This window comes from Nothobranchius furzeri, chromosome 1 (assembly GCF_043380555.1).
Source record: "Nothobranchius furzeri strain GRZ-AD chromosome 1, NfurGRZ-RIMD1, whole genome shotgun sequence".
In the NCBI taxonomy this organism is placed as follows: Eukaryota; Metazoa; Chordata; class Actinopteri; order Cyprinodontiformes; family Nothobranchiidae; genus Nothobranchius; species Nothobranchius furzeri.
The window spans coordinates 27,496,251-27,516,623 of record NC_091741.1 but is presented as its reverse complement, the minus strand read 5'-3'; the positions used below and the strand labels follow the sequence as shown (position 1 = coordinate 27,516,623).

The 20,373-nt window shown below is 45.0% G+C and overlaps 1 protein-coding gene across 2 annotated transcripts in view; it reads left to right on the top strand.

The window, feature by feature from the left end:
- Nucleotides 1–20,373, top strand: part of LOC107397113 (transmembrane protein 182) — a 30,720-nt gene that overhangs the window by 4,665 nt on the left and 5,682 nt on the right. Inside the window, exons 2-3 of one of the 2 annotated variants that reach the window (XM_054738367.2) lie at nt 4,941–5,173; nt 17,344–17,464. In XM_054738367.2, coding sequence (XP_054594342.1) covers nt 5,006–5,173; nt 17,344–17,464 — 289 coding nt within the window. In that variant the 5' untranslated portion in view covers nt 4,941–5,005. Of the gene's footprint in view, nt 1–4,856; nt 5,174–17,343; nt 17,465–20,373 lie in introns of those variants that run through there. The other variant, XM_015940523.3, reaches the window with a different exon arrangement.

The following is a 20,373-nucleotide window of genomic DNA, read 5'->3' as shown; positions in this document are numbered from 1 at the left end:
CTGGGATGAGAATCAGCTCCTCTAAATCTGAGACCATGGTCTTGATTCGGAAAAGGGTAGAATGCCTTCTCCGGGTCAGGGATGAGGTCCTGCCCCAAGTGGAGGAGTTTAAGTATCTCGGGGTTTTGTTCACGAGTGAGGGAAAACTGGAGCATGAGATTGATAGGCGGATTGGTGCTGCATCTGCAGTGATGCGGGCGTTGTACCGGTCTGTCGTGGTGAAGAGAGAGCTGAGTCAGAAGGCGACGCTCTCGATTTACCGATTGATCTACGTTCCTACCCTCACCTATGGTTTGGACATCTGGTAAGGATGCCTCCTGGACGCCTCCCTGGTGAGGTTTACCGGGCACGTCCAACCGGGAGGACACCTAAAGGTAGACCCAGGACACTGTGGAGGGACTATGTCTCTCACCTGCCAGGGAACGCCTTGGGATTCCCCACAGGAGCTGGCCCAAACGGCTGGGGAGAGGGAAGTCTGGGCCTCTCGCCTTAGGCTGCTGCCCCCACGACCCAACTCCGGATAAGCGGATGAAAATGGATGGATGGATGGATGGATGGATTTCACCTAGCCTGTCTCACATGACTGTGTCTGGCAGTGTGCTCTATCAGCCTAAGGAAGATCCTTGCTTTGACCTCTACGACCTCAAACCAAAAGCAGCTTCTGGATTCAAATCCAGCTGAAGAAGATCAGGCGCCTGCAGAGAGAACCCTGGTTCAACAGTTCTCGATGTTAAAATCAAGGAAGATGGTGCCTGCTGTAATGGCTGCTCGTCTGCCGCTCCTGTTTTTGTTTCTTATTGTTGTGTTTACAAACTGCTGGATTACCGAACCCATTACTGTTATCTCATATGACTGACTTACCCTCGTCGATCTCCGGCAGAACCTCGGATCTCTTCAGTTCCACAGGCATGAGTTTGGAAGGTTTTTTGGCTCGCTGTTTGCTATGGTCCCAACGTTTCTGCTCACCGCCCCGCGTCCAGTATGGTTCCGAAAGTGGCGCCGCTGACGCAGGCGGGGGGGATGCCAAGCGAAGCCTCGTCTTTGATAACTATCATTCCTCTGCAACCGGATCCTCAACTCTGTCACTGGCAGGCGGAGTCCATTCAAACCCTCTGTCGGAAGACCCCTGAGAGTGATCGCATGGACGGTGGCTTTCGGCGGCGGCGAAGCAGTGTGGCTAACTTGGCTAACCTTAGCTATCCTAAGGTGACATCTGCTTCACTCTTCAGGATTGCGCTCACGAATGTCCCGTCAGTTGGGAATAAAACGGCTTTTCTGAAAGACTATTTCATCGACCAGTCAATAAACCTGTTCTTTCTGACTGAAACCTGGGCCCAGCCTGGTGAGTCGGCCCCTCTATCAGAACTTTATCCTCCTGATTGCCTAGTTTTAAATGAGCCTAGACCTTCTGGTCATGGTGGTGGTTTGCTTCCTTTATACAACTCCTTTCTCCGTCTGAAACCACTCTCTGGTTTTGTGACTCCCTCCAGTTTTGAGCTGTCAGTGTTGGAATTAGACTCCTGCCCACCTGTACTCTGTGCTCTCTGTTATCGTCCACCTAAGTATAACTCAGTCTTTCTAAATGAATTTTCAGACTTTTTAGCTGATATGTTTATGTTTATTTATTAGGCAGACACTTTTATCCAAAGCGCTTTACAATTTTATAACCTATCGGGCATGTTGTGATCTGTGGGGGACACCGGAGTACCCGGGGAGAACACGCAACTCCACGCAGAAAGGCCGCAGCCGAGTTTCGAACCTGCAACCTTCGTGCTGCGAGGCAACAGTGCCAACAACTGTGCCACCATGATATCCTCCCAAAATATGAAAGAGGGATTATCCTTGGTGATTTTAATATTCATATCTGCTGTCCCACAAAGCCCTTGGTAAGGGAGTTTTTGGACATTTTAGATTTGTTTGATCTACAGCAACTGGTCAAAGATCCTGCCCATGAACGCTCCCATACACTGGACTTAGTTTTATCTTTTGGACTCTGTGTTTCTGATTTATTTGTAGATCAGGTTTGTATCTCTGATCATTTTCCAATCATTTTTAATATCTCAAACCTGGCATCTCTCCCTACAAGGCATCAGGCTAAACGTTATGCCCGGTATATTGCTCCCTCGTCCTCTGTCATGCTGTCATCTGGAGGCTGGCCTATTAACATCTTTCTCCCCATCTACATCGGTGGGGGTAGATGGTTTGGTGGACTCCTTCAATATGGCTTGTTCTGTTGCCCTAGACTCTGTTGCACCGCTTAAACTCAGGCAAAAAAAAAAGACCATCTCTGATCCCTGGTTAAACAACAACACTCGTGCTCTCAGGCGCCAGTGTAGGACACATGAACGTAGATGGAAACAGGACAAGCTACAAATTTCCCTCCAAATGCTGAAAGACTCCCTGGCAGCTCACCAAAAAGTTGTCAGATCAGCTAAAAATAATTATTTTGCCAACATCATTGAGAGGCATTGTGGTGATCAACGCAAGCTTTTCAGTACCATTAACTCTGTTCTTTCACTAGAGGAATCCACCGCCCCCTCCACACAAACTACAGCACTATGCACTGATTTTCAGAAAAATTTCCTGGAAAAAATCTGTACTATTAGACTTAATCTGTTGGGACCTGTTACCCAGAAGGAGTCACTCTGTTCTCCTTCGTTCTCTGATTTTGATCATGTCTCCCTTCAAGATCTGGATAAATTAATCAGGTCTATGAACTTGGGGTTCTACCAGTAGTGGGTCCTTTTATTCTGAATATTTTAAATTCCAGTTTGTCCTCTGGAGTGTTTCCAGAATCCTTTAAGAAGGCGGTCGTCCAACCGCTGTTGAGAAAACATGGCCTGGATCAAAATGATTATGCAAGTTTCCGTCCAATCTCCAAACTTCCTTTTTTATCAAAGGTTATTGAAATAGTGGTACATGCTCAACTCACATCATTTACTGGAACATTCACTACTCGACCATTTTCAGTCTGCTTTTCGGCCAAATCACAGCACTGAGTCAGCACATATTCGTGTGCTAAATGACATTCTGACAGAAACTGATGCTGGTTCCTTTGTTCTGTTACTACTGCTAGACCTATCAGCGGCATTCGATACGGTTGACCATAACATTCTGCTAACCAGGCTGGAATCTTTTGTTGGAGTCACAGGGACCGCACTAAACTGGTTTCACTCCTATCTGTCTGAAAGAAATTTTAGCATTCACATAGGCGACTGCTCTACTCCTTTTGTCCCGCTCCCCTGGGGAGTTCCCCAGGGCTCTATTATAGGTCCACTCCTCTTTATATATATATATATATATATATATATATATATATATATATATATATATATATATATATATATATATATATTCTTCCACTGGGAAATATAATTGCTAAACATGGCTTGCATTATCACATTTATGCTGATGACTGTCAAATTTATATGGTTTTAAATCAGTCAAGTTCCATTACCCAGCTCTCAGAATGTCTCTCAGAAATTAAAACCTGGCTAGCTTCCAGTTTCCTGAAGTTCAATGACAATAAGACTGAGGCCATTCTCTTCAAACTAAAACATCTTCTGCATACTTCTGCTGCCTTTGATCTCTCCCCCCTAAACCTTAATTCATGTGTGACCAGCCTTGGGGTTAAACTGGATGCTGACTTATCAGAGTGTACATGTTAATGCCACTGTTAGATCCTGCTTCTTCCAACTTCGTCGCCTTGCCCGACTAAAGCCCATTCTTAAGAGGCCACACTTAGAATCAGTGATTCATGCATTTATCATTTACCAACTCATTTCTTATCGGTGCAAATTTATCTGTCCTCAATCGTCTGCAGAACGTCTAGAATGCAGCAGCAAGATTTCTTTCAAATACAAAAAGACGCTGTCACATCACTCTCATTGTGGCTGATCTACACTGGATTCCTGTGCACTTTTGAGTACAATACAAAGGTTTAACTTTTGCCTACAAAGCCCTGAATGGTCTAGCCCCCTTATACTTGTCAGAGCTGCTCACCCCCTACATCCCCTCCCGGTCACTAAGGTCTGCTGATCATCTACTGCTCAAAGTCCCTAAAATGAAGTACAAAGCTCGTGGGGAGCGTGTGTTCGCCTTTGCTGCTCCCAGACTCTGGAACGCACTCCCTCTGGTGGCACGCCAGGCTTCCTCACTGGCACAGTTTAAATCCAGCCTAAAGACACATTTCTTTAATTTAGCTTTTGGTCAGTGATTGTTCTTTTATGCTGTGCCTCTATTCTGTTTTTGTAACGTCTGCTTTTATTGACTTCTGTTTTTATTGGCTGTTTTAATTTTTGTTTTGTTTTTAGGTGTTTCTATTTTATGACAGTTTTTAATTGTGTTTTATGTATATGTATGTGAATTTGAATGGCTTTTTAGGTTTAACTCTGTGCAGTGCTTTGGTCAGCTGGCATGCTGTTTTTAAATGTGCTATACAAATAAAATTGGATTGGATTGGAACCCTAAAGAAACAGCTCAGCTTTAATATGGAGAACGAGAAGCACCAATGAGACTGACAGACATGAGTCCAATCCCTGGCACGGTGACTTTATAAAAACTTGATCAAAAACATCATCTTGAGTGTTTGACAGCTACAATAAAGGCTTTGGAAGTGCTCCATGTTTAAGGATCATTTACATCTTCAGTCTAGCTCACTTTGAAGGGACACACCAACGGTAGCATCTAGCGAAGAAATGCGTTGCAGTCGTAGAAACTAAATCCATCCGTCCATATGAGCAGACTCAGCTCTGCATGTGTCTCCTTGTTTCTTTCACAAATGTGCACAACACACCCTGTAGAAATCTGACGAGGACGGACTTGCTGCCTCCCAAAATAACTCCTGTCCCCCCAGTCTGACCTCCTGGGTTACTGAAGCTTCTTTCCTCCCAGCATGCCAGGGAGTGGCAGGGACATTCATGTTTTTTTCTTTTGGGCAGGGTTTGGACAGATGATTTAAAGTGGACACCAACAAGGAGCTAAGACACATTTTATCGACATCATCATGAGAGTTGGAGCGGCAGCCTTGGCTGGGGGGACTTTGGGGGTTTTGGGGACCCTGTGTTTGATCGTGGCCTTTGCTACGGACTACTGGCTGTTGGTGAAGGAGAACTGTTGGTACCACCCTGCCCAGACCACAATGACACTGAGCAAAGACACCAACAGCACAGAGGTAGGACAGAAACACCATCCATGTTCACTAAAACAGATGCATGGAGTGAATTTTACCATGATAGTAACCACTACCCAAACAAAAACATCACAACACTGATAGAGAAGGGTCCTGCGGTGACCTCAAAAAGACTTGTGAGGAACCTGATCAGAGGCTGAGTACGGTGGGGATCCAAGCATACCTCAGTGAGTTGTTTAAGGAAACTCTGGAGTGAATTAGTAATTTACTTGTAGTGATGTGTGTGTGTGTGTGTGTGTGTGTGTGTGTGTGTGTGTGTGTGTGTGTGTGTGTGTGTGTGTGTGTGTGTGTGTGTGTGTGTGTGTGTGTGTGTGTGTGTGTGTGTGTGTGTGGGCATATTTATACATCTGATACAATTCAGATCACCTTCAAAACTCAGTCACACACCCAGGGTCGTTTCAAGACATTTTGGGGGCCATGGCAAAATGACCCCACCCGCCTTAAGCTTGGCTAAATGACACATTAGTCTGCAGAAAAACAAACAGCGTGATATTAAGGCTGATTAAAAATTTCACAGGCTAAAGAAAAAAACATTTATTTTCATGTATTTAAAGAGCAAGTCAACCCCCTACCAGAGTTTTACTCAACTCCCACTTCCTGTTTGAAAAATGCAACAAATGCTGTTGCCTAGCAGGCCGAGAGGGCGGAGTCACTAACAAATACACACACACACACAGGCTCACAAGAACATTGTGACATCATATGGTACCAGCTAACGTTCTAGGGTACCTCTTAGCCAATAGCGATGGCAGATTTAAATTCAAATGCAGTGCAGAGTTTTTACCTGACAACGGCACAACACTGACAGTTTTAGGCAGAAAATTAAATTTGTAACTAAAATGCACTAAAGTGCAAAACTATTGACTACACATGTCTGCAGCACGATTAGACACACGTTTATATAGTTTATCAGGGAAAACAAGTTGATTTGGGGTTGACTTGCTCTTTAAGTTTCACATTTATTCTCACTGCAGAACAGTTATGTCACATAATGTCATTTTAATTAGTAAGCTTATAGCATACAGGTGGCTATGTAAGGAAAAAAATGAAGGGTCAGCATCTCGTAAAAACGAGAATGTCTCTCGTTTTCACGAGAAGCGTTGCCGTAATAACGACATATAAAAGTTGTTTGAATGAGAAACTTTCTGGAAACGACAAGTTTAATAACTTGTAACGAGGAAGATTATAACGGTAAAATGTGTCGATAAAACATCTACTCAGAAGGAATGAGGCAGCTCCAGTTCCTGATGTTGAACCTTCAGGAAGAACAGCAGCAGCAGTGTCGCAACAACAGGGTAAAAACGCCAAACAACGCTGCTTGAATCAACAAATTACGCTAGCTAGCTCTCTTCTCTGCTGGCTCTGTCATACACAACCCGTTGCCAAGGACTGACAGCTCTTCATACAGATAGTTTGCGTTTACTTGTGGACACCTAACAACATAAAAACACCCACAGATTTCCCACACAGAGAGAATATGCTAGTGTAATATCAGGACATATATTTTATGCATATCATTCTATTGATGTGAAAATGTTTCAGAGTTTTCAAAGGGTAACTAAACCCCCACATTTTTGCTTGTAAACTGTATAATTGGGTCTTTACAAATGCAATCATTCTGTTTCTGTGCATTTTTTTTACATGTTTGTGTAAACTTGGTTAAATCTAGAATCTCAGTCTCAGAAAATCTTAGTGCTGCCCCCTGTAGGTTGAACTGTGGCTACTGCATTTTAAATTTGTGATTGACTGGGGCTGGTACAATTTCACGTCATCGGCACAGTCTCCTCCCACTCCCCCTTCCCTCAGAGATGGAAATTCCCCACACTTGGCTGTGCCATTCTGCCTCCTGACAACGTCCACTTTCATTGCATTTTTCAAATCTTGGCTGGGGTGGAGTTACATTTTCTGATGGTGTGTCTTCTGTCTTTAAATGTGAAAAAGCACAAACAGGAAGACAACTTTTATGCTGAAAGCCGCACCTCAACTACAAAGGGGATGTATCACGATATAGCTCGGTCCAGAAATCCAAGTGAGCGCTGTTTTCTCCGTTCTGTTCAAAGTAAACGACGACCTGAGAAAGTGAGAAGGAATGCGTTCTTCTGACTGATTTTTGCTTTTTGAAAAGACATAAAGAAGCTCTCTCTGACTCCATCTTGTTTCTTCTGGACGTGATTCAATCATCCCGCCGGTTTAATCCGTTTGAACACGTTATTTCGAGAAACGTTCTCGGTAAAACAAGATTTATATCACGTTTTAACAAGAAAGTTTCTCGTCATTACGAGATAGCCATCCTTAATTTGTTTCCTTGCATTAACAGTAATACACTGCCAGAGCCACCTCTATGCTATAAGCTTGCTAACTAAAATGACATTATGTAATGTAACTGTTCTGCAGTGAGGAAAAAGTAAAACTTAAGCACATGAAAACAAATGTTTTATTTATTTATGTTTGTTAAATTTGTTATGCTTCTGTAGATGGCCAACCCTTAGAAGTAAGATGATACTAGTATTACAGTCAGGGTTAAATACTGTCTTGGTTTATGTTGGGCTGCTCTCACAAACACACATCATCTATTTGATGGTTATTAAAGCTTCATTATGAATTCTACCTTTATTTATCATTTTTACATGTAACTTTTTGACTATATTATTGTTAACCTCCTGAAACCTGAATATGTATTTGGTGTGATGTAAAATAAAATTAAGTAAGAATCTCAACAGGTTTCCTAGAAAATAAACTGGAATAAAATATATTTTTTACTTACATTCAATAATAAATGTTCTAAATAATAAAACAAATTCTAGTGCAGGAAGCCAACGTTCGTATATGTGTGGACGCAGTGTCTCAGGAGGTTAATTTGTATTTGGGTTTTATTTGAATTATTTGACTAGTTTATACATTCATTATGAATTCCAAATACATCAAAGCTTTTTCTGTTTAAAACAAAATATGGACCTGTTGTAAAAAAAATCTATACCTGCATTAATGATATTATGATCATCATGGCTTGTATTTGATATAGCGCCTTCTAGAGTCCCGGAACCCCCCAAGGTGCTTTACAACACAACCAGTCATTCACCCATTCACACACACATTCACACACTGGTGGTGATGAGCTACGATGTAGCCACAGCTGCCCTGGGGCGCACTGCAGGGGCGAGGTTGCCGAACACTGGCGCCACCGGTCCCTCTGACCACCACCAGCAGGCAAGGTGGGTTAAGTGTCTTGCCCAAGGACACAACAGCAGCGACAGACTGAGCGGGGCTCAAACCTGCAACCTTCTAACTACGGGGCGAGCACTTAACTCCCGTGCCACCGTCGTCCCAAGAACGATTTTTATTGCTTATTGTACTTATTGTACATTGATGATGTCATTTTAAGACGGAAAAATGAAAAAGCTTAAGGTGGCGTTAAGAATTATTTTAAAACGGCCAAGGAGCGTGAGTCAGATGTTTGCTATGCACCACGTCTCTTAATTCAATGCTGTAGGGATAAATGTTATGTATAAATTCATGTGGAGGTTCAATAGTTATGTTAATGAGATGGTTCAAGTTTTAGTTTACCCAAAACAGTGACACCAGACCTTTTTACACTATGTATTTTATATTATCACTGTTACTTTTATGTATTTAGTCTTTATTGTATTTTATACTTATTTTATACTGGACCGGTGTGTCTGTTAATAAAGTTCATATACACTGTCTGAATGTGTTCATCTGATGCAGTTAGGTATTTATTGGTCTTTGAACTAATAGCTAATAGTTTTATATGTAACATCCAGGAATGGTCAGTTTTCACCTACAGATTGACCTTCATGCCACCGGTCATCTACAGACCTAATTCCATCCTCTAAGGTGGATTTTACATTCTATCTTCCAACAAGCTACAATGTTCTGCAAACCTTGACATTTCAGGAGGCACAAGATGTCAGCCTGTGTTCCCAAACAACGCCTTCTTTTGATAAGACCGCAGGATTGCTCACTCTCATGAAAAAGGAACTTTTACAAAGCATGAGTTAAATAATCATTAAATAATAATATGGTTGAATGAACAAATGCTATATGAATACTAATGAAATGTTTTGATTAATCTGTGCTTAAATTACTGTGGTTGAAATGAATTATATTATTACGATGAAACATGTTGGTGGTATGATCAGTAATGTTTGATTTAACAAGTCAGTCATTATCTACACTTATACACAATGTTCATTAGATATGAGTTAAAGTAACGTCACCACACATAGATATTTTCTTACTCACACATCAGATCATCCTGTGTCTGAAAGAAGGCGTGATGTTCTGAGGTTTGTTTGTTAACACACCTCAACATGGCACGTCCCGATTGGCCACGTCATTTATAATATGATAATATTAAAACAGGATTGCTTGCGGAGCATTCCAGCATTCTGTGAGATTCGGCATTCTGTTAGTTGAGTTAACTCTGACTGGCCATCGGAGGGAAACTCTGCTCACACCGCATCTCTTGACAAGCTTTCGACAAGCTAAAAGCTGCCTACAGCTGACACAGCAAAACGGCTATTCAGAGACAGCTGTTCTAGACGCAAACTAGTTCCAACCTGTGTGCCCGGCGACATCTCTGGACTGGAGTGTCGGTGCTGCGGTTAATCTACTGAACCTCGGTGCCCAGAGGTCATCCGACCTCCCAAACCTCCGGGTCTGTGAAGGGGTCTCCAAAGAAAGGGTGAGGTAGACACAGCATGAATGCGCCTGATGCCGTTTTGATAAGAACCAACTTCATAGTTTAATGCTAACCAAATTCTTTTCACACCCAGAACTCAGTTCTTCTAGATACAAGGTTCTGATAAACACACACCATTAAATAACCACACATCACATCACATCCACTTAGATTCATCCATCACAGTCGTCTTAGTTAACTTGTCATGTTTTTAATTTGGTTAGAAAATAAATTCTTACCTTTCATAAACTTGATTCTCTGAATTAATACGAAGTGTGTGTGTGATCCCTGAAAAAGCAAAGAATCCTAGAATCTTCTGATTAAACATCCAAAGACCAAGCAGGCTGATATTCTATATTTATATAGGTCATAAGTAAAGGTAATATATTAAGCTTAAATGCAACAATATTTAACCCTAAACATATCTGACATGTTTGATTAGAAATTACAAACACATGCTGGTAAACATGTGTAACTAAATACATTCATTGGACATAACCTGTTATTAACTTCCTTTAATTTACGAACGGTAAAATCCCTCCGAGTCAGGGGTGGGCAACTCCGTTGCTAGAGAGCTGCTATCCACCCTGTTTTATAGGTTTGTAGAAGCTTGATGAGCTCCTGAACAGGTGACTCAACTGTGTTGAAGTGGAAAACAACTAAAACAAGCTGGATAACGTTAGCCTAGCAAGCCTTTTTTCTATGTGAATATATAGTCCGGCCACAACCCGTTGACGGCTCTCAGTCGTGGGGCGGGATCTAAGGTTGTCTTTCAAACTTTCTCCACATGCTATTGGACAACCAACAATGTGACATACTCACCGCTACGGATGTCAGTCAACAGCGCCGTCCACCATGCACAGTTGAAGAAGATGCAAATGCATAATTTTTCTAAATTAACTTCAGTACCTCCATCTGCTCTTGACTCAAAAGAAATCCCAAGTCTAAATAGTCCAACGTTGATGCCAAAGCTGGTTCAAACAAGCTGTTTCAATCTCACTTTTGCTCAGTCACATTATCATCCCGCCCAGCAAACTGATGGCGTGTGATTGGCCAGAAACCAGACTGACAGACATGCTGCGGAGGTTCCAATGGAGCTTGGCTAGACTGACATGCAGAGCTAAATAATTTTGCTTCAGCGACTGACGATCTAGATTTCTAGGCTAGGATAGTGGCTCTTTAGGTCCAGGGTTGCCTAGCCCTTCTCTAAAGCCCCTTTAGAGGACACGCCGTGCTGGCAACTCAGCGTAACATTGCCACCACGGTGTGTCTGATGAACGCTTTTAGGTGATTAAGTTTAGGCTACTGCTGTTGCCTTTGTTAGAGGGTCACTGATGTTGTTGGTGTCACTACCGTCTCCGTTTATCTGTGGGTAGTAGAGGATGTTGTCACCCTTTACTGCCCGCGCTTTCATTGTTGATCACCATGTCCCATAAATGGTCCACTGTGTACACTACTTCATCCCTGTTCATGGTCCTGGGTCCTTATTGCAATTGCTTCCGTAATCCATCTTGTTCTGTTGTTATGATCCGTGTGCTGTCCCAGTCCATTATATGATTTTTCTCGTGTGCAGTGGTCTGTTATGGCCGATTTTTTCATAATTATGCACGCAGCAAAAAGAGCATGTTTTTACCTTTGCCGATACCATGAACAGGGACGAATCTCTGCTTGTCCTTGTGGAAAAACCAACGGAGGTGCCAACACCAACATCAGTGACTGACAAAGGTGACAGCGGTAGCCTAAACTGTCAGCAAGAAGGTATAACAAGCTCAAAGATGGCACTTAACCCACCTTGCCTGCTGGTGGTGGTCGGAGGGACCGGTGGCGCCAGTGCTCGGCAGCCTCGCCTCTGTCAGAGCGCCCCAGGGCAGCTGTGGCTACATCGTAGCTCATCACCACCAGTGTGTGAATGTGAATGGGTGAATGACTGATTGTGTTGTAAAGTGCTTTGGGGGGTTTCAGGACTCTAGAAGGTGCTATATCAAATGTAGGCCGTTTGCCATTTAGCTCTACTACTCTGTGTACAGATAAGAACCAAAAATATGGAATATGGAATAAAAATAGTTTTACCCTCTAATCTAATCCTGGGAGATTCAGAACTCCTTCAGGTTTGTGTTATTTGTGGAGATAAATCATAAGATTGCAGAGCAAACAGAGTCCAGAGTTGAGTTGCTGATATCCAATCAGAGGGGAGATGTCCAAAGATCAGGAAGTAGAGAGCTTAAGTCACGCCCATCTACTTCCGGACCACTCTGGGTCCCCGGAAGAACGAAAAAATGAATGTTTGTCATGGGGCTAAAAAGGTTATTTTCTGATTCCGCTTGTTTTGTGACATGGATTTCATGTATGATGTCTGTGAATTTTAAAGAAGCTTTTTGATACCAAGAGAGTGCTTGTTTTCAAATGGGGGAAATGCTATTTTAGGTTTTGTGCACAAATTACTCCAGGACTACAAATGCGCATCACGAAAGTGACGTCATCGAACCCGACAGGGAGAAAACTGAGGGAAAATGGCTGTAAGTTCAGCAAACTTCAAATCCTTCCCCCAGGAGGACAGAACCACCATAAATGTGGCCATGTGATAAGTAGCAGCTACGCTAGAGCTGGTTTTTCAGCTGACTAGTTACCTCCTCTCGAGTCCCGAAGGAGCTCCTGTTTCCTTGTAGGGCCACCCTCCTCTCACACCCACCCACCCACGGACAGCCTATTGGACCGTAAATTATTTGGCCTTAAACCTAAAGATGAGTTCTTTACAACGTTCATTATGTCCTCTTCTTAAATACTTTATCAGGTTTTTTTAAACAGTTTTTTATCTGGACATGTAAGGTTGTGTTATCGGTTTACCTTGACATGCTTCAACCGGCGACTGCGGTCTTCATCAGAAGTGTCACAGATGTTTCTGTGACGCATCGTCATCAGCTGTTTTTCTGGTGGGCGTGACCAAACCGGATCTGTCAGAGCTGCTGGGTCGGTCACGCCCACCCCAGCTGGCTGGTCTTTGGAGAAGGAAATCCCATTGCGAGACAGCTGATAGGCCTGCACAGAGACGAGGGGGCCTATCAGCTGTCTCGCACCTGGGAATTCCTTCTCCAAAGACCAGCCAACGGGGCCTTTGAAGCTGTGCTGCCTATCTCAGAGGCCCCTGCTCTGCACTCTGGCTTGGAGCTCTAGTTTCCCCCTGCAGTCCAGCCATCTTCAGTCCAGCCAGCACCTCCGTCGACTCCGGACAGAGGGATCAAGCTTGCAGCAGGCCACGTGGTGGATCTCGCTTGCCTGCAAGCTGAGCTGGCCCGGCCTGGACTCCTCATCGGCCTTCAGGAGTTCCAGGTGGAGACCCTAACCATCCTGGTTTTTCAGGAGCCTGCCCAAGAGGCTCCGCCGCCTCGCCCAGCCTGCCCAAGACCTCCGCCCCCCGCCCAGCCTGTCCAAGAGGCCCAGTTGGAGCACCAGCCACCGGATGAGTCGTTTCCAGGCTTTCTCTCAGAGGTGTTCCCACCTCCTCCTGAATTCAAATCTCCAGCCTATCCAGCCCCCAGCTGTCATGGTCTGGGGTGAGTCCTCCTCTCAGTCTAACCTTCTCTGAGCTTCTCCTGTAGGTGGGCGTGTCAGGGAGCGATTCAGCTGCAGTCCATCTGCTCATCAGCTGGCCAGGGACATATAAGCTGCTGGGAGACATCTTCACCTCGCTGGATGATTAGCTCAACTTGGCTTTCCGCCACCACCTTCATCACGTACCTGCAACCCATCCGGACCCGCTCCTCCATCTCCCAGCCAGTCCCTGATCATCCACTCCTCCTCGACCACCCACCTTACCGGATCCTGTCCTCACTCCCGTGATCAGCTCTTCCAGTCCGCCAGTAGCCTGAATCCCCAGTCTCCTGCTAACCGGAAGTGTGTGTCTCTGCTTCCCTCACTCCTCCCGGATCACCCCAGACCAAGCTACTCCCCCTTCTCATGCTCCCCCCTGGACCACGAACTGTAAGTCCCGACTCTCACCCCAGTGTTCCTCTCATCCACTTCCACAAACTCTCCCTCCCTGTCCCTAGATTCCTTCCGGAGTCTCAGCTGGATTTTCCTGCTGTGCTTTTCTTTTACCTTTTATAATAAACCTTATTTCTTATCATATCCGGCCTCAGTGTATGATTCTGCATCTCGTGGGTCATTCACCTTCCCCTCAACATGACAGTGAGGGGAGAGAGATTATGTGGCAACGTTACATACGCAACGTACCGATGCAGTCATGCTAACAATGAACTTATCTCAAAGTACATGACAGGCGTGGTCAAAAACACATCATAACTTTTCATTTAAGGATACCATGTGTGCGATGCAGGGCGTAAGGCAGATTAGAAAATGTCTCTTTTAGCTCCGTTGACTTGCATTCATTTTTTCGTTCTTCCGGGGACCCATGAGCCAACCGGAAAGGGAGGAGACTTAAGCTTGGTTTATGCTTGATGCATTCACTTTCCGCGCTGTGATGCGGCTCGCGGATGGACCGCGCTTCACAACTCGCAGCGTTTATGGTTTGTGCGGCTTGTCTCTGCGGTGAGCCAATATTCTCCCAAACTGTAGGGGGCAGCATGGAGCTCTACGGCATGCATCCAACACTACACCATAGTAGAAGTAGAAATTACTGTTTACAACATGGCATTTCAGCATTTTTAACAGCGTCCTCGTCTTTTCCGACAGTGCGAGCTATTTCTCTCCAAGAATTATTAACAACATGTTGATCACGGTGATCTCTGAGAGCTGAATCATACAAATGTCTGTAGTTACGAACCTCTGCCGTGCCGGTCCGCCATGTTTTTCCGCGTCCGACTGTCCGCGTGGTTAGAAATTTTCCGAGGTGCGCGTTGCGGAAATCTTGGGCCGTGCGGAGACGCGGTGGAGGGGCGTGGTTGTTAAAATGACGCAAAATGACGCAACTTTTCCGCGCGGAGCCGTGCGGACCTCGCGGACGCGTCAAGCATAAACCAACCTTTAGGCTCCCTATAAGAGTCATTTGACGCTACATTCTCCTCCAGCTGACTTCTGATAACGGTGCTTCTGGGCTCCCCCCTGACTACGACTCATAAGACATTAATTCTTTCTGGAGACAGCTGCAAATGTATTTACTAAACAAGTGTTACATGCATTTAAGAACAGTGATCTCATAAGATTAATTACAGTTAATTGCAACGTCTAAATTTGTTATGAAAATTGATTCAGCAAAGTGGCTTGGGCAGCAAAACCTCAGCATGTTGGCCCAGGAAAGTCCCCAGACCTTAACCCCTGCGAGAATGTGTGGCCAGCCCTCAAGAGGCAGGTGGACAAACCAAAACCAGCAAACTCCAAACACTGCTATGCAAAAGCGGGCTGCCGTCAGTCAGGACTTGAATCAGAAGGCGAACGACGTGTTGGGTCGATAGCAAAAGTCTTGGAAAAGAAGATCCATCACTGCAAATGTTGACTCTTTGCATAGATGCAGTTATCAATCAAAGTCTTTTACATACTTCTGCAGACATAGAAACAACTGGCAAGACCTTTAAAAAACACTGAATATGCAAACTTAACGCTTTTGTCATTGTCTAAAAGTTTGGCCATGGCTGTTCAGCGGTAACTAAGAAAAAGTGCTGCTGATGCAGAAACACGACTAACACAATAAAAATATCACAAAAATAGGTTTTTATCATCTAAAGAACATCGCCAGAGTCCGCCCCATTCTCTCTCGGGCCAATACGGAGACGTTGATGCACGCTTTTATCACCAGTAGACTAGACTACTGCAATGCCCTGCTTTCTGCTCTTCCCAAAAAGAGCATCTCAGGCTTAAAAATTTTACAAAATTCGGCAGCACGTGTCCTGATGAAGACCAGGAGGCGGGAGCACATGACACCAGTTTTAGAATCATTGCATTGGCTCCCCGTATGTTTCAGGATCAATTTTAAGGTTCTTCTAATGGTTTTTAAGTGTCTTAATGGTCTTGGGCCTTCTTATCTATCAGAACTGCTTTTACAATATGAACCCTCGCGGCCTCTGCGCTCCTCTGGCAGGCGTCTCCTGGTCATCCCTAAAGTCAGGACACAAACTCACGGCGAGGCGTCCTTCCAGTGTTACGGCCCTCGCCTCTGGAACGAGCTGCCAGAGGACCTCAGGGCCGCAGAGAACGTTCATGTTTTTAAGTCCAGGCTCAAGACCCGCCTCTTTAGGTTAGCTTTTATCTAAATATTTACTACAGTTTTATTTCTCGTTTTACATGATTATATTTTATTACTTGCTTTGCATGTTCTATATGATTATATTTTAGCACAGTTTAATTATTTAAATTATTATTTTACTGTCTATGATTTTATTTATTACCTATTTTCTAATTGTTGTCATTTATATTAGCTCTTTTATTACATTTTTACTCATTTTAATCCAGTGTTTCCTCTGTGGGGGCCCTCTGCCCCGGGAGCGGTGGTCGACTGTAGCTTCCTGGGCGCTCTATAGGTGGGGGTCTATGCTCCCCCTCCACTGAGCGCCCTGACTTAGTGTGGAAGACCTGATGCTGCCGGGGCAGACGGCTCCTCTGATGGCGTTTCCTTGCGTTACCTTACTTGGCTCATCTGGACTCAGCCTAATATAATTTTTACTCGTGTGTGTGTGTGAGTCTGTGTGTGTGTGCGTGTGATTGCATATGTTTGTTAATGTTTTTAACCTGTTATGGGAATCTGGGGTCATTTTGTAAAGCAGTTTGAATAACACTTTGTTTGAAAAGCGCTTTAGAAATAAAATTTGATTGATTGATTGATTGATTGAACAGCTAAATAAACACATTTATATTCCCATTCCATCATAGCTTTTACCGCCTAGCTGATCCTGTCACCGCCTGGAGCTCATGAGGTCATTTGCACAGAAACACCCTGTAGAATAAATAAACCAACGTTAAGCCCGTGAAAGTGGCTCATCTTCTGGTTGTATCTCAGCAAAACTCTTCAAGGATCACACGTATGACTGGTTTCATTAACTAATTCCCCTAACAAGTCTGATCTTCACATAGAAAATCAATGCAGTATCTCTTTAATCTTCTGGTTTACGCTCCTGTTCAGAATTTGTGAAAGAAAAAAATCACAAAGCACATATTGTGGAATATATTTCCAGATCTAATCCCCCTGCGAGCCCCTCCATAACATCTCAGTCTAACAAAGTCTTTCATTTCCAATAAAAGACGGTGATTAAAGGTGTTGTGTTGTACAGCACCATCAATCATATCTTTGACAAGCAAGTGGAGAGGATCGCTCATGCATGTTTAAAAGCTCCCCGCAGGAAACCTCATGGTCCAGCAGGCCATAATCAGAACCGCGTTTGATCCGTGTGGCAGAATCACGCAGAGCTTCACAGATGTGTGCTGACAGTGATGACAGAGAATGAGGAACACATCCATCTTTAGAGATCAGACTGTGACTGTGATGTCCATGTTTCTTGCTCAGGTTCAATCAGGAGAAGCAGCAACTGCAAATGGGATGTTCACGCTGCACCATGAGGGATTCTTCCGGTACTGTGTGCTGCGGGGGGACTCCGAGACGCAAGTCTTCCAGGCCTTTTACACTTGTAGGTGGACAAATGTTTCCTCTAGCAGGTCAAAGTACGGTTAACTGCCCCTGACAGGTTTCTCCGGTTTGTTGTGTGGTCACACGATTGTTTGAATCAGCAACCAAATTAAAATATTACACCGGGACAACCGGAGTAAATAAAAGGTGATTGTTTTCACTCATTAAAGGGAAAGAGGTTATCCAAATCATCCTGTTTGTGGGAAATAACTGGCCCTGACCGGCTGGATATGTGGAAGGGTGTCCAGCGTTTCGGAAACATGGCAATAATTCCAACATCATCTCACTCTCCTTTACAGAAGTGCTAGAAATCAGCCACATTGGAGCTGCCCAGCATGAATTTCCTGTTTAAGGTCGAAGGTCAGATGTTCTTCTTCAGGTTTGTTCTGCTAGAGAACGTGTGGCTCTAAATGTGTTTCAGGACAACTGGCAGGCTGAGGGTAAAGGACCGATGGTCATGTGCAAAAAAATAATTATTTACAAAATATTACAACTTTACCAGCTGTGTTTTACCTACAGCTGGTTTTTATTAAGAATGCTCACTTTTTAAACAAGGCGTTCCACAGGGAAGTGTTCTACGTTGCCAAAAATGAAAACTAATCCGAGCCAGCGCACGGCGATGTTTAGCGCCACGCACGAACAAAATCACTTGAGTGCAGGTTTTAAAAAACAGCTCAAAATGTTTTATTTTTTTACACTAATGCATTAATTTGAGTGATTTCTGTCTTCGGTTATCACTGCGACTGAGATCTCTTAAATCAATGGTATCTGCCCAGGGCTTTAATTGGATCATGTAACGTGTGTTGTGAATTATTCCTACATGTTTGATGTTTGTTGTATTCAATTCTATTCAATTTTATTTATACAGCGCCAAATCACGACAAGAGTTGTAATGGTGTTTCTGTTTGGTATATACTTAATGTTTTATGTAATGTTGTTTTCATATGTTTTGTGATTGAAACGACTCCAGGAAGAGTGGCTACCGGGGCATGCATGTAAACATTATAAACAAATAAACAAACACGCACCCATGCACACACACACACACACACACACACACATGCACGCACACACACATGCACACACACACACACACACACACGCAAGGCCAAGGCAGGTGAATGAAATAGAGTAGAGTCTGACACGAACTGACGAACTAGGGTGAGGAGGTATTTGTGTGTGTGTGTGTGGGGGGGGGGGGGGGGGGGGGGGGGGGACGGGACAGATGACAAGGAACAGGTGAGCTGATAAATTCTGACAGGTGTGCAGAGGGCCAGACTGGAGCCGTGGGAAAAGCTGAACTACAGCCTAGTCATGTTGTCGTTCAGGCTCTATTGAAGGGATTTCCTCATTCTGCAGGCCTCAGGGCTCTCCAGATGATCTAGTCCATCGATCACCAACCTTTGTGAGGCCGAGTGCTACTTTATGGTACTGAGCCACACAAAGGGCTACCAGGTTGATCCAATATTGACCTTTGAACTGGAATAGATCAGAGTTAACTAAACTTCATGCATAATAAACATATTTATTATATTTATTAAATGAATGCGTTGCTCCACCCGATTCGCATTGCACCGGACCCTTCATGTTCCTCCTGCGGGTGGTGGGTCCACAGTTGGACGAGCCCATGTATCCGGTTCGGGCTGGGCCCGGCCGGGCCCCATGGGCGAAAGCCCGGCCACCAGGCGCTCGCTCACGGGCCCCAACCCCAGGCCTGGCTCCAGGGTGGGACCCCGGTAACCCTCCGGGCCGGGTACTCCGACTCTTCGTTTTAACCGCCATGAAAGATCCTTCGAACCGTTCTTTGCGAATCGGGTGGCAGACCAAGGTGGGAGCCTTGGCGGTCCAATCCCCGGACAAGAAAACTAGTTTTTGGGACATGGAACGTCACCTCGCTGGCGGGGAAGGAGCCGGAGCTTGTGGCAGAGGTTGCGCGGTACCGGCTAGATATAGTCGGACTCACCTCGACACATTGCATTGGCTCTGGAACCCGAGACCTGGAGAGGGGTTGGACACTCTACTTTGCTGGAGTTGCTCCGGGTGAGAGGCGGAGGGCTGGGGTTGGCTTTTTGTTAGCCCCGAGACTCTCTGCCTGTGTGTTGGGGTTTACCCCGGGGGACAAGAGGGTAGCTTCCTTGCGCCTTCGGGTAGGGGAACGGGTCCTGACTGTTGTTTGTGCTTATGGGCCAAATATCAGTTCAGAGTACCCACCCTTTTTGGAGTCCCTGGGACGAGTGCTAGATAGTGCTCCATCAGGGGACTCCATTGTCCTGCTGGGGGACTTCAATGCTCACGTGGGCAATGACAGCTTGACCTGGAGGGGTGTGATTGGGAGGAATGGCCCACCTAATCTGAACTCGAGCGGTGTTTTGTTATTGGACTTCTGTGCAAGCCACAGTTTGGCCATAACGAACACCATGTTCGAACATAAGGATGCCCACCGGTACACTTGGTACCAGGGCAGCCTAGGTCACAGGTCGATGATAGATTTTGTAGTCGTATCATCTGACCTGCGGCCGTATGTTTTGGACACCCGAGTGAAGAGAGGGGCGGAGCTGTCAACTGATCACCACCTGGTGGTGAGTTGGATCAGATGGCAAGGGAACATGCCGCGTAGACCTGGCAGACCCAAACGCATAGTGAGGGTCTGCTGGGAACGCCTGGCAGAAGAACCTGTCAAGACGGTCTTCAACTCCCACCTCCGGCAGAGCTTTGACCACGTCCCGAGAGCAGTGGGGGACATTGAGTCCGAGTGGGCCTTGTTCCACTCTGCGATTGTCGAGGCGGCTGTTGCTAGCTGTGGTCGTAAGGTGGCCGGTGCCAGTCGTGGTGGCAACCCCCGTACCCGCTGGTGGACACCAGAGGTTCGGGGAGCCGTCAGGCTGAAGAAGGAGGCCTACAGGGCGTGGC